Consider the following 13,443-nt stretch of genomic DNA (forward strand, 5'->3'; position numbering starts at 1 on the left):
ATCTAAAGAAACATCAGGAAATATTTGTTATGTTTTTATTTTGACGTTTTTTAAAGAAAACATAATTTTTTTTGTCACTAAACAGTCTCCATATATACTTCCATTAATTTGTTCGACTGGTACCGGGGGACCTTCAGACGAGTCTTGTGAGGCCTGTGTGCATCCTAGAGCAAAGAAACATGTACCTGTTCGTACACGAGTCTCACCTTTACACAGAGGGGTCATGTTAGTGTTAAGCCCAAACTGTTTGGACGCTACAGACAGAAATCGGCAGATCGGCTGTACCGACTTCAGACGAGTCCCAATACTCTTGTAGGGATCGTAGAGCTTACCTAACCATTATGCCATTACGATCCCCTTGCCACCGTCTGGAAGTCACCCTCGTCAGCAACAAGGGGATGTTGTAGACATTTTAGAACTAGGCGGGGCTTCCGGCTTTACGTTTGGTATTCACTGTACGTAACTAGCTTCACTGACTAATCTCAAGAGTCAGTTAATTATTGACAAAATAGGATCAACATCAAGCCATAAGAATACGAACGTTAACCTTTGAGGGACAAGTGAAGCCATGGCTGAAGCCGAGGATATTTTTCTTAGAGCTAAACAGCGGACCTTCACTGGACTGACCGAAGGTAGCTAATGTTAGTTAGTTTGGCTAGCTATAGTTAGTTAACTGTACAGGCTGGCTAACGTCCATCTGTTTTACAATTTTATATTCCTGACTGGTTAATATAAAGGATACATAGTTACGAATATGCATGCTAAATTAACCCATCAAGTAACCTAACGAGCTAGCTATCTGTGCTACACGTGAACGACTTTCTCGAGACGTGTCATGTTGTTTACAAAAGTTGCTGTTTAGCCTTTTGCCATTTACTCTGCGTTTCCGAGATGAGTTCCAGAACAATACTTCTCATTTGTTTGAATCTGCTCAGCTATAAACTAGCCTTTTCACCAATTCACAGTCAGTAATACTTTCAACTCATGAAATATAGCTAGCCCTTGATTCTGAAGATTGATTTACAGTAACGTTAGCTGTAAATGTGAGTTGCATTATTGCCGTTTACGTTATCATAACCCCAAAACAGGTCTCTGCCCAAATGCAATGGCCTATTACACGTGTTATGTTGTATGGAAGACTAAGTAAACACATTATGAATACCTCCCGTCTTTTTTATTTATTTTATAGGCCTATTTTCGGATTGGCTGGTGATAGGAAGTCAGTCACTGTCTACTGTAGACCTTTGACCAGTGAACCGACTAGGCTGAATGGCACCATTTCTGCCCAAGCTTACAGACTGAGGAATTTTATTGTTGAACAACTAATCAGATTCACAGACAGTCTCTTCCTCTCACAGCCTAGCCCATTCATAGACACTAATAGCCCTTGATCATGACACTCAGTTCCATACATTACACATAAGTCATTGTGTAATGACTCCAACACCATCATTAAGTTTGCTGATGACACAACAGTGGTAGGCTTGATCACAGACAATGAAGAGACAGACTATAGGGAGGAGGTCAGAGACCTGACCGTCTGGTGCAAGGACAACAACCTCTCCCTCAACGTGATCAAAACAACGCCTATTCTCAGCGACGGGGTTGTAGTGGAGCAGGTTGAGAGCTTCAAGTTCCTTGGCGTCCACATTCCCAACAAACTAACATGGTCCAAGCACACCAAGACTGTCGTGATGAGGGCACGACAAAACCTATTCCCCCTCAGGAGGCTGAAAAGATTTGGCATGGGTCCTCAGATCCTCAGAAGGTTCTACAGTTGCACCATCGAGAGCATCCTGACGGGTTTCATCACTGCCTGGTATGGCAACTGCTTGGCCTCTGACCGCAAGGCACTACAGAGGGTAGTGAGTACGGCTCAGTACATCACCGGGGCCTAGCTTCCTGCCATCCAGGACCTATATACCAGGCGGTGTCAGAGGAACGCACAGCAAGCAGTACCGGAGCACCAAGTCTAGGTCCAAGAGGCTTCTAAACAGCTTCTAGCCCCAAGCCATAAGACTCCTGAACATTTAATCAAATGGCTACCCAGATTATTTGCATTTGACCCCCCCCCCCCCACTTTTATGCTGCTGCTACTCTCTGCTGTTATCTATGCATAGTCACTTTAATAACTCTACCTACATGTATAACATTTGGTTTTGATTTGGACGAAGGCGTCTTCTGTACGGGGGTGTTTTGTTAAGAGCCCAGATGCGCAATCTGAACATTAACGTGTCTCTTGCTGTATGGTTTTGGAAGCATAAGGACCTTGTCTTTCAAATCAGAGAGAAATAATAATTAAGAAAAGGTTAAATTGATACACACCTTGATAAAGTTAGGGTTAGTGTTCCCACACTGCCATGTCTCCATGTTACAGCACTTGTTTACGGAAGACAGACAGACAGATGGAAGACAGAAGCGAAAACCTGCACTAATTCGCTATCTAGCGTGCTCGCACACGTGTGTAAGCGTAACTGGGTGGAAAGTGTAGTTCTTGGCTCGAGGCACACACAGCCATATGGATCTGTGCAAACCTGCTACAGTAAGTGTAACTTTTTAACCTGAAAGATTCTTTCTCGCTGATATGAGAGTTAGGTTCTTTAAACTGTATTTCAAGCGATGATTGACGTTTCTAAATGTTAAAACATAGCTTCGGGATTGTAGTTCACATGGTCTCCCCCGGTAAGCAGCGTTTATAGCTGAGCATCCTTGGGATGAGGCAGACTGTCCTGGGTTCTCGAGAGCAACTCACAATTCTCATCTCTCTACAAACTTTTTTTGATTTTCAGCACCACAAACGGATGGTGAAATGAATAGGTTTTTCTCTTCAAATGAGAATTCAACAAAAGTTCCCAATTTCATTTTTAAATTATTTTTTTAAAGGCCCTCCACTCTAATCGTGAATTATGATTAGTATTGTTTGAATGCACCGTCTGTCAGATGAGAAATCTCTCAGATTTATGTTTGAAGTGAAGCTCGCTCAGCGCAGCCACACAAAGCTGCGTGTACTTATCGGCTTTCATGGGAGCTTTGGCTACTCTTTTTCAATTCTTTTTTTTATTTTTATAGTTCACACAGCAGCGACTCCTTAGACAATCACACTACTGTAAAGCTTGTGTAAACAAAGATACCAGGCTTTTTCTCAGAGAGAGTCAAAGCTAGGCTGGTGTAAAAGCCTTACAAATCATGTATGTCTCATGAGTCAGTAAAAAAAGGGGGGGGGGGACTTAACCTTTTTACATTTCTAGTTATGGGAGGAAACAGTTTGTGTGCAACCTAGTTAGAATATACATGTTTCTAATTGGTGGTGGAGAGATCAGTGAACTAAGACCAATATTCTCACGGTATGGTATGGATTATTATTTGACCCTGTTGGTCATCTATGAATGTTTGTTCTTCAAGATGTTCAATCTGGCCTTAATGGCCATGTACTCTAATAATCTCCACTCAGCACAGGACAGAAGAGGACTGGCCACCCCTCAGAGCCTGGTTCCTCTCTAGGTTTCTTCCTAAATTCCTGCCTTTCTAGGGAGTTGTTCCTAGCCACCATGCTTCTACGTCTGCATTGCTTGCAGTTTGGTGTTTTAGGGTGGGTTTCTGTATAAGCAATTTGGGACATCTCCTGATGTAAAACAGGCTTTATAAATATATTTGACTGATTGATTGGTATAGAAGACTGATGCAAGTTATATTGCAGAATAACCTTAGACTGAAAATGTGTTTGTATTTTCTTTACCTTTGATCCTTCCAAATAGCCTGCTACTTCCCATGTCATGATTGTGCATTTATAGCCATAAAGTAAGGCGTCTAATTTGTGTTGTGTTTAATACATCTAATGTTAATCATAGGAGCAGGGAATGTTCCCCATTATTTTCTAAATGAAGATACAAAGAGCAAAGTAAAGGCTCTTGCACTGTTGTTCCCAGTAGTGGGATTCTCAGGCTTTCATTTGCCGCACAAGCTTCTCTGGAGGAGAAAATTAACATAAACTCATTTTGGAGAGAAATGCATGAAGAGCATGTTAAACATTGAAGATCCTGATGAACAAGGAAGTCCCGCTGTGTGTGTGTGTGTGTGTGTGTGTGTGTGTGAGTGAGTATATTGTAATGTGTGTGTATAAAGCATATAGCTACTTTTTGAGCTGCTGGAACAAAGTGAGTGAAGCAGAACAGAGTAGAGAGAGCATTTGTTTGTCTTTCCTCTTAACACATCGTATGGATAGTGGATGGCTGTTTCTGCTGGCCATTTGCATGCAACAAGGGCAATCCGTTAAATTATGTCAGAGCTGTCCCTTCATGCTACTCACTGGCACATCAAGTAGTGCCTTGTATTTTTTTATGAATGTGAGAGTGATTATTGTAGGTTTACGGCACCAGTTACGCAATGTCCGGATTATGTTCAGCACTTTGCAATGCACGCATCAACATCCATAGTTCTGTTAATATATTGAAACTTTTTCTTTGCTGAAGGGAAACAGGACTGACAACAACCATTACATCAGTGCAGGCTTTTTCTCCAGACCCAATACCAACACCAGATTCAACTAGTCAAGGGCTTGATGATTAGAACAAAATCCTGCATCCCCAGGGTCAATTTGTAAGAATACTGCTTTTAGGACTAACTTCAGCATGACTTTTATAGAGACACCCGTTGCAATAAAGTATAGTGCATTCGAAAAGTATTCAGATCCCTTCACTTTTTTCACATTTGTGTGTAGATTGATGAGGAAAAAAACGATTGAATCCATTTTAGAATAAGGCTGTAACATAATATTTGGAAAAAGTGAAGGGTTCTGAATACTTTCCACTGTATATTGATTCTATATTCTATCCCATGTCCCTGGCATGACTCTCTCCCCTGAACTCCTCCTACCTTCCCAGATGAACAGAAGGAATGGAGAGGCCCGTTCTGCTTCATCCAGGCTGCAGACCCCCAGCTGGGTCTGATGAAGACCTGGAGGGAGGGGGACTGTGACGGGGGAGGGGACGAGTGGACCGATGAGGTTCAGCTGACCCAGCAGGCTGTGGAGGCCGTCAACAAGCTGAGCCCCAGGCCCAAGTTCATGGTGCTGTGTGGGGACCTGGTCCATGCCATGCCAAGTAAGACAATGTTCAAAAGAAATACACCTGAGCCTTAACAGGTGTAAACATAAGGATATTACCTGTATTCGAATGGTAGACATACTATGTGGAAGAGAGCAGTCCAGTCATACTTTGCCAATGATGGGGTCCTTTTTGTGTACTGTCCTCAACGTGATGCCGCCGTTTGTATTCAGAACGACAACTGGGAGTGGAAGAGTAAAGTCAAAGATTTTTATAACTAAACCAAGATAGACCACAGCCTGCCGTTTCAAATGGTAACGAATGAGCCATAGTGGGCTGAACAAGCAATTAGTAAGGCAGAGCCAAGCAGGAGCTAGAGATCCTATTGGCGCGTTCTAGCGTTAATTTGCATATTTCCTTTGGGGAACGCTACTCTGTGAAGTGCGCGTGTGCAATAACTCAAATCACCTTTTCACTCCTTCTAAACAATGCAACGGGTAAAGTCTACAAAACTTTGTCCACTCTGTAACAGATTGTAGTTTTGGGAACAGAGAACTGTATTGCGATCAAATGTTTAATCGATGAGTAAATTAACAGAATGTTTATCAGAATCCATCTCGTTCCATCTTCTCCAACTGCCGGCCACTGGGCTTCCTCTCACTACCATATTTTGTATAAATGCTTCACATTTATACATCCGGTGAAATATGTCTCTTTGTTCTATCTGTGCTATAGTTTTGCTACGGCACATTTCATTGCAGCCGTGTGACCATAAGAGTTCAATGTCAAACAGCGATGTAGATGCACTGTAATTGACATACTGATAGATCAGTGTGAAGGTCTCTGATATTCTATGAGTCTATAAAGGGAGTGGAATATGACTGTTTATATAATGATAAATAGATTTTCCTGATTGAATTTATGCACTCTTGAGAACGTTAGAGGGTTTGGAATCGTTACAGAATGTTCTATGAGATGCAGAAGAATGAGCCGTCTCTTGATACCGGCGGACTTTGTAAACTCCCGCTCCCGTCTCTGTCCAATGTTTTATCAAAAATCTATGAATGAAGTTTTTGCCTCTAAGCCATTTTTCACACAATGGTAGATCTAGGGAAATTACTGAGTTTTATCTACTCAAATAGATCTGAGGCTGGCTTAGCACAGCAGAGGTTTGTCAGGCCTTAAGGAAAACGTACCTCCCATTTGTCAGTGTAAGAAAAAAGTCCTAAAACCCCATCCTTTCCTGTGTGGTTTTAAAGAGGAGGATAAGTGGGAGAGGTATGCCTGAAAGGTGTTAGTTGGAAACAGATGCTGGTGGTGAATGCAATTTCAGTGAGGGGCTATAGCTTGGTGAGTGTTTGACAGCCAGCTGACTAATTTGATAACGGTAAGAGGAATCGGCAGGCTAGACCCACTGCAGAGATAATATTGTTGCGCGCCAAAGTGCTTAACAACAGAACTACCTTTTCATTACAATTAAGGGCCGTGGGGGGCCTTGCCTTCCAGGGGTATATCTGTGGAGTCCGTGGCTCTGACGTGCATCTACAGGAGACAGCAGGCGTGCCTGTCTGTCCAGCTGTGCTGAATACAGTGCATTCGGAAAGTATTCAGACCCCTTGACTTTTTCCACATTTTGTTACGTTACAGCCAATCTACACACATTACCCAAATAGGGTTGCACATTTTGGGGAATTTTCAGAGGTGGAAACTTTCCGTTGCAATTAATGGAAATATATGCAAATTAATATTAATACCATTTAAATGTATACAGTGTATACAGACCAAGTATTTGATAACCTGCAAAATTGACAGTGTTTCTTACTTACAAAGCATGTAGAGGTCTGTTATTTTTATCATAGGTAGACTTCAACTGTGAGAGACGGAATCTAAAACAAAAATCCAGAAAATCACATTGTATGATTTTAAGTAATTTATTAGCATTTTATTGCATGACATAAGTATTTGATACATCGGAAAAGCAGAACTTAATATTTGGTACAGAAACCTTTGTTTGCAATTACAGAGATCATACGTTTCCTGTAGTTATTGACCAGGTTTGCACACACTGCAGCAGGGATTTTGGCCCACTCCTCCATACAGACCTTCTCCAGATCCTTCAGGTTTCGGGGCTGTCGCTGTGCAATACGGACTTTCAGCTCCCTCCAAAGATTTTCTATTGGGTTCAGGTCTGGAGACTGGTTAGACCACTCCAGGCCCTTGAGATGCTTCTTACAGAGCCATTCCTTAGTTGCCCTGGCTGTGTGTTTTGGGTCGTTGTCATGCTGGAAGACCCAGCCACAACCCATCATCAATGCTCTTACTGAGGGAAGGAGGTTGTTGGCCAAGATCTCGCGATACATGGCCCCATCCATCCTCCCCTCAATACGGTGCAGTCGTCCTGTCCCCTTTGCAGAAAAGCATCCCCAAAGAATGATGTTTCCACCTCCATGCTTCACGGTTGGGATGGTGTTCTTGGGGTTGCACTCATCCTTCTTCTTCCTCCAAACACGGCGAGTGGAGTTCAGACCAAAAAGCTCTATTTTTTATTTTTGTCTCATCAGACCACATGACCTTCTCCCATTCCTCCTCTGGAACATCCAGATGGTCATTGGCAAACTTCAGACGGACCTGGACATGCGCTGGCTTGAGCAGGGTGATCTTGCGTGCACTGCAGGATTTTAATCCATGACGGCGTAGTGTGTTACTAATGGTTTTCTTTGAGACTGTGGTCCCAGCTCTCTTCAGGTCATTGACCAGGTCCTGCCGTGTAGTTCTGGCCTGATCCCTCACCTTCCTCATGATCATTGATGCCCCACGAGGTGAGATCTTGCATGGAGCTCCAGACCGAGGGTGATTGACCGTCATCTTGAACTTCTTCCATTTTCTAATAATTGCGCCAGCAGTTCTTGACTTCTCACCAAGCTGCTTGCCTATTGTCCTGTAGCCAATCCCAGCCTTGTGCAGGTCTACAATTTTATCCCTGATGTCCTTACAGAGCTCTCTAGTCTTGGCCATTGTGGAGAGGTTGGAGTCTGTTTGATTGAGTGTGTGGACAGGTGTCTTTTATACAGGTAACAAGTTCAAACGGGTGCAGTTAATACAGGTAATGAGTGGAGAACAGGAGGGCTTCTTAAAGAAAAACTAACAGGTCTGTGAGTGCCGGAATTTTTACTGGTTGGTAGGTGATCAAATACTTATGTCATGCAATAAAATGCAAATTCATTACTTAAAATCATACAATGTGATTTTCTGGATTTTTGTTTGAGATTCTGTCTCTCACAGTTGAAGTGTACCTATGATTAAAAAAAATTACAGACCTCTACATGCTTTGTAAGTAGGAAAACCTGTAAAATCGGCAGTGTATCAAATACTTGTTCTCCCCACTCTGTTTTTTTCATTGGATATATTTACCATATATGGAGACAGAAACATAAACCTTTTACCTTATTTGCAAGTATGTCTACTTATGATGATTAAATCCTTCCAATAGAAAAAAACACAAACAATTTAGTTACGAATTGAACTTTATTTAAATGATTTGTCTCTTCACATGGGATCATTTCACTGAACAAAAGAAAGGAAACATTGAATGATCCCCAATGATCCATCGCATCTCCCAAAAATGTTTTCAACATACCGTATTTTATGTTTTTGATAAAAGTTCTTAATTTTCTTTGAGTAGTGCATGACCCTAGTATGGCAACACATGTATTCTACATTATTTCAATGGGTCTTTCTCCATTCTGATTGTTTTATACTGTCAATTCAACTTAAACCTAAAATAACTTCCTGCATTTCCTGCACTCATTTGAGATCATTTCCACACTGCCACGATGTGGGGGAAAAAACTAGGCCTTATTTTTAACCAAATGTTTCAATTGCAATTTAGATCAAAACACTTGGGTGAACTTTTAGAATCACAGAAATAGAATGTTTATTATAATTCTATAGTTAAAATAGAAATAATAGTGGGCACTTTGAATACAGTGTTGTTTTACATGACAAAGAATGAAAATGCCATGAACGAGTTATTGTGACAGGGTAAGAACCAAGTGATGTTCAGTGTTTCCTAGAGGACCCTATAATCTTTGGCTACATTACAATCTTTAGTCATGTAGCCAACATATTCATGCTTTGCTTATTCCTCTTTGATTTAGAAGATACTGTTACACAAACAACATGCTGATTTAGGCCTCCACCAGCACTGGTATCAGGCTGTATTAGCTAGCTACGTTTGCTCTGACTCAGTACTTTGATTTAGTTAGCCAGTTAACTAGCGATTAGCATTAGTGGCTAACCCGATTTATCTTAACTTGCTAAGAAAATACAAACTAGCTGTTTGCAGAAGTAAGAAACACAAACTAATATTGTAATTATAGAACCCTTGTGGATATATATTAAGATCAAATTGGAAACCACATTGTTGCATGTGCTGCATTGACCATGCAGACTGAACGAAAGTGTCTTGTGGTCAAGCAAGAACATATGCGCTCCTTGAGTGACGGGGTGGGACTAGGTCGTAAAGTGCGTAAAGTGGCACGGAGAGGGATGAATCAAGTAGCGGAGTAAACTATACAAATGGACGTTACACACGGAGTATCACATTTAACAAACCAAACATTCAAATACCTTTTAAAGAAGGTAAAGTAAAAACCCAAACCGGTCCGTGCATCAATACCGGTATATAGTAAAATATAGGTATACCAACCAGCCCTACATTCTCTCCCTCAATCCGTGCAATGGCTACTGCTATAGGTTTCAGGCTGCTTACCACTCTCTCCCAAAATACATCATCCAGGAGGATCCTCTTGATGGGGCTGTCCATATCGGCAGACTGTGATATGGCCTTTTTCTTGGAGAAACTCCTTCCCCTCCAGGAGACAGTCAAACATAATGACAACACCACCCCAATGGGTGTTGCTGGGCAGCTTCAATGTGGTGCTTTTATTCTTCTCACTTTGCTTGGTGAGGTAGATTGCTGGTATAACTTGATGACCTTTCACATACCTAACCATTTCCTTGGCTCTCTTGTATAGTGTATCCATTGTTTTCAGTGTCATGATGTCCTTGAGGAGCAGATTCAATGCATGAGCAGCACAGCCAATGGGTGTGATGTGACGGTAGGACTCCTCCACTTTAGACCAAGCAGCCTTCATGTTTGCAGCATTCTCTGTCACCAGTGCAAATACCTTCTGTGGTCCAAGGTCATTAATGACTACCTTCAGCTCATCTGCAATGTAGAGACCGTTGTGTCTCTTGTGCCTTGTGCCAGTGCTCTTGTAGAATACTGGTTGAGGGGTGAAGATGATGTAGTTCATTTTTCTTTGACCACGAACATTCGACCACCCATCAGAGATGATTGCAATACTGTCTGCTTTCGCTATGATTTGCTTGACCTTCACTTGAACTCTGTTGTACTCTGCATCCAGCAAATGAGTAGATAAAGCATGTCTGGTTGGAGGGGTGTATGCTGGGCGAAGAACATTCAGAAATAGACATTGCCTGTGAGCATCAGAGGTGAACTAGTTGCATCCACAGCTTGAGCAAGACACTCGTCAGCATTTCTCTGACTACGTTCCTCCATTGAGTAAAAAAAAACCTTCTGATTCCAGGAGGAACATGAGCTGTTGCTATCGATAGTGTTTGATTAATCATTTTCACCTCAAATAGAAGTAGAGGGACTTTTGTCAGAGGTTGCTTGTTTTGAGCCCTGAGAGAACTTTATGCACTTGGCCAGATGATTCTGCATCTTTGTTGCATTTTTCCCATATGATTTGGCACAGTATTTGCAAATGTACACAGCTTTTCCTTCTACATTAGCTGTAATGAAATGTCTCCACACATCAGATAGTGCCCTTGTCATTTTCCTGTAATAATTAGAAGAAAAAATAATACCAATCCATGTACAGATGAATAGTTAAGCAGTTAGATTAAACAACTCCTTTGTAAGATAAAGGTTTTAAAATGAAACATGTATGGAAACAGGTGAATTAACACTCCGCAGTTAGCAGGCTCAAGCAAGCTAAAACCCATATGGTAGCAAAAACAAACTAGCAGAGATTGTTAACAAGTTAGAAATGATTTAAACACACTTTGCTGTAGGCTACTATTTACTAGTTAACAAAAAAATAATGTATGTCATAAAATATATTCACCCCACCCAGTATTGTAATCAAAACTTACCTGAAAGCATGTAGTCCTTGGCTCAGACAGTGTAGTTGTGTGGGCTCAATAACATCTCATCAGTGTGCAAGATCTTGAGAATCAGTTGTACATGTGATGGAAAAATGCACTGTGCATGCAGAGGGTTGCAATTCCATTGAATTGGGGATAGTTTAACCAAAATGTGCCACAAGACCTAAAATTGCCTTGTGTATCCCATAAAAAAAGGTTCACTGTTATAAGCTAACTTGTTTTGAGGAATTTAAGCAACATTTCCGGATATTTCCTGGAAAGTTTCTGACCCTTTGCAACCCTAATGACAAAGCAAATGTATTTATATATATATATATATATATATATATATATATATATATATATATATATATATATATATATATATATATATATATATATATATATATATATAGAACAGATCACAATTTGTATTTAATTTTTTATTTCACCTTTATTTAACCAGGTAGGCCAGTTGAGAACACGTTCTCATTTACAACTGCGAACTGTTCAGACCCTTATTGAGTACTTTGTATTCAGACCCTTTACGAAGTACTTTGTTGAAGCACCTTTGACAGCCTTTAGTATGACGCTGCAAGCTTGGCACACCTGTATTTGGGGAGTTTTTCCCCATTCTTCTCTGCAGATCCTCACAAGCTCTGTCAGGTTGGATGGGGAGCGTTGCTGCACAGCTATTTTCAGGTCTCTCCAGAGACGTTAGATCGGGTTCAACTCTGGGCTCTGGCTGGGCCACTCAAGGACATTCAGAGACTTTCCCCGAAGCCACTCCTGCGTTGTCTTGGCTGTGTGCTTAGGCTCGTTGTCCTGTTGGAAGGTGAACCTTCGCCCCAGTCTGGAGTGCTGAGCACTCTGGAGAAGGTTTTCATCAATGATCTCTTTCTCTGTACTTGGCTCCCTTCATCATTCCCTCAATGCTGACTTGTCTCCCAGTCCCTGCTGCTGAAAAACATCCCCACAGCATGATGCTGTCACCACCTCCCTGACCAAGGAAAAAAAAGAATGATGGAGGCCACTGTGGGGGACCTTCAATGCTGCAGACATTTTTTTGGTACCATTCCCCAGATCTGTGCCTCGACACAATCCTGTCTTGGAGCTCTACAGACAATTCCTTCGACCTCATGACTTGGTTTTTGCTCTGACGTGCACTGTCAACTGTGGGACCTTATATAGACAGGTGTGTGCCTTTCCAAATCATGTCCAATCAATTGAATTTACCACAGGATGACTCCAAGTTGTAGAAACATCTCAAGGATGTTCAATGGAAACAGGTTGCACCTGAGCTCAATTTTTTATCTCATAGCAAAGGGTATGAATACTTATGTAAATAATGTTTTTCTGTTTATTTTTAATACATTTGCAAAAATGTCTAACAACCTGTTTTCGCTTTGTCATTATTGTGTGTGTAGATTGAGGGAATTCAGTACATTTTTGAATAATGCTTTAACGTAACAAAATGTGGAAATAGTGAAGGGGTCTGAAGGGTTAACTGCCTGTTCAGGGGCGGAACGACAGATATGTACCTTGTCAGCTGTGGGATTCGAACTTACAACCTTTCGGTTAGTAGTCCAATGCTCTAACCACTAGGCTATGTCTGATATAGCCTAGTTATAATGAACATGATTTTATTATGGCTATATAAAAGGTATAATTTGTATTGTATTTTGCACAATGCACATTTAGCTTAATGACGAGGGCCAAATCCTACCTCTGCTTCCATAACACATGTTGTGCCAAACTGAAACAGCAGGGGTGTCCTCAGCCCACTCCCTATCTCATTTCGTCCATGCTTAGTAATAATGACTACGAATTTGCCTTGTGCGTTCTGCTCATGAACACCATAATGGACACATTTCTACATTAAAATGCATTCCACACCTGCACAATCCTTAGTGCCTAGTGTCTCTTCTCAGTTTAATCCGGGCACGATTCCCTCTCATTCCGCCTAGTCCCTCCCTCCCTGATCAGTTGCATTTATAGGTCACTGCGAGATCAGCGGTCCCTACCAAACACACAGTGATAGTCTAACCGCAGGGTTTGGGAACATTTTAAATGGCCTGCCATCTCTCCTCGTTACCGTCAAGCAGCCTGAGCAGGTTGTGTGTGCCAGACGCATTACACACCACGTCTGTCAGATGCACAGTCGTTTCCACAGTGCCCACTGCCAGGGGGGTATCACCAGGCAACGCTGCCTAACTGACATTTGATT

The 13,443-nt window shown here is 41.6% G+C and overlaps 1 protein-coding gene across 2 annotated transcripts in view; it reads left to right on the plus strand.

Moving 5' to 3' along the window:
• Nucleotides 1-360: 360 nt before the first annotated feature.
• LOC110502891 (calcineurin-like phosphoesterase domain containing 1) overlaps nt 361-13,443 on the plus strand; it is a 38,681-nt gene continuing 25,598 nt past the window's right edge. For both annotated transcript variants that reach the window (XM_021581238.2, XM_036960652.1), the window contains exons 1-2: nt 361-632; nt 4,881-5,099. In XM_021581238.2, coding sequence (XP_021436913.1) covers nt 569-632; nt 4,881-5,099 — 283 coding nt within the window. In that variant the 5' untranslated portion in view covers nt 361-568. The remainder of the gene's footprint in view (nt 633-4,880; nt 5,100-13,443) is intronic.

Source organism: Oncorhynchus mykiss, chromosome 23 (assembly GCF_013265735.2).
Source record: "Oncorhynchus mykiss isolate Arlee chromosome 23, USDA_OmykA_1.1, whole genome shotgun sequence".
In the NCBI taxonomy this organism is placed as follows: domain Eukaryota; kingdom Metazoa; phylum Chordata; class Actinopteri; order Salmoniformes; family Salmonidae; genus Oncorhynchus; species Oncorhynchus mykiss.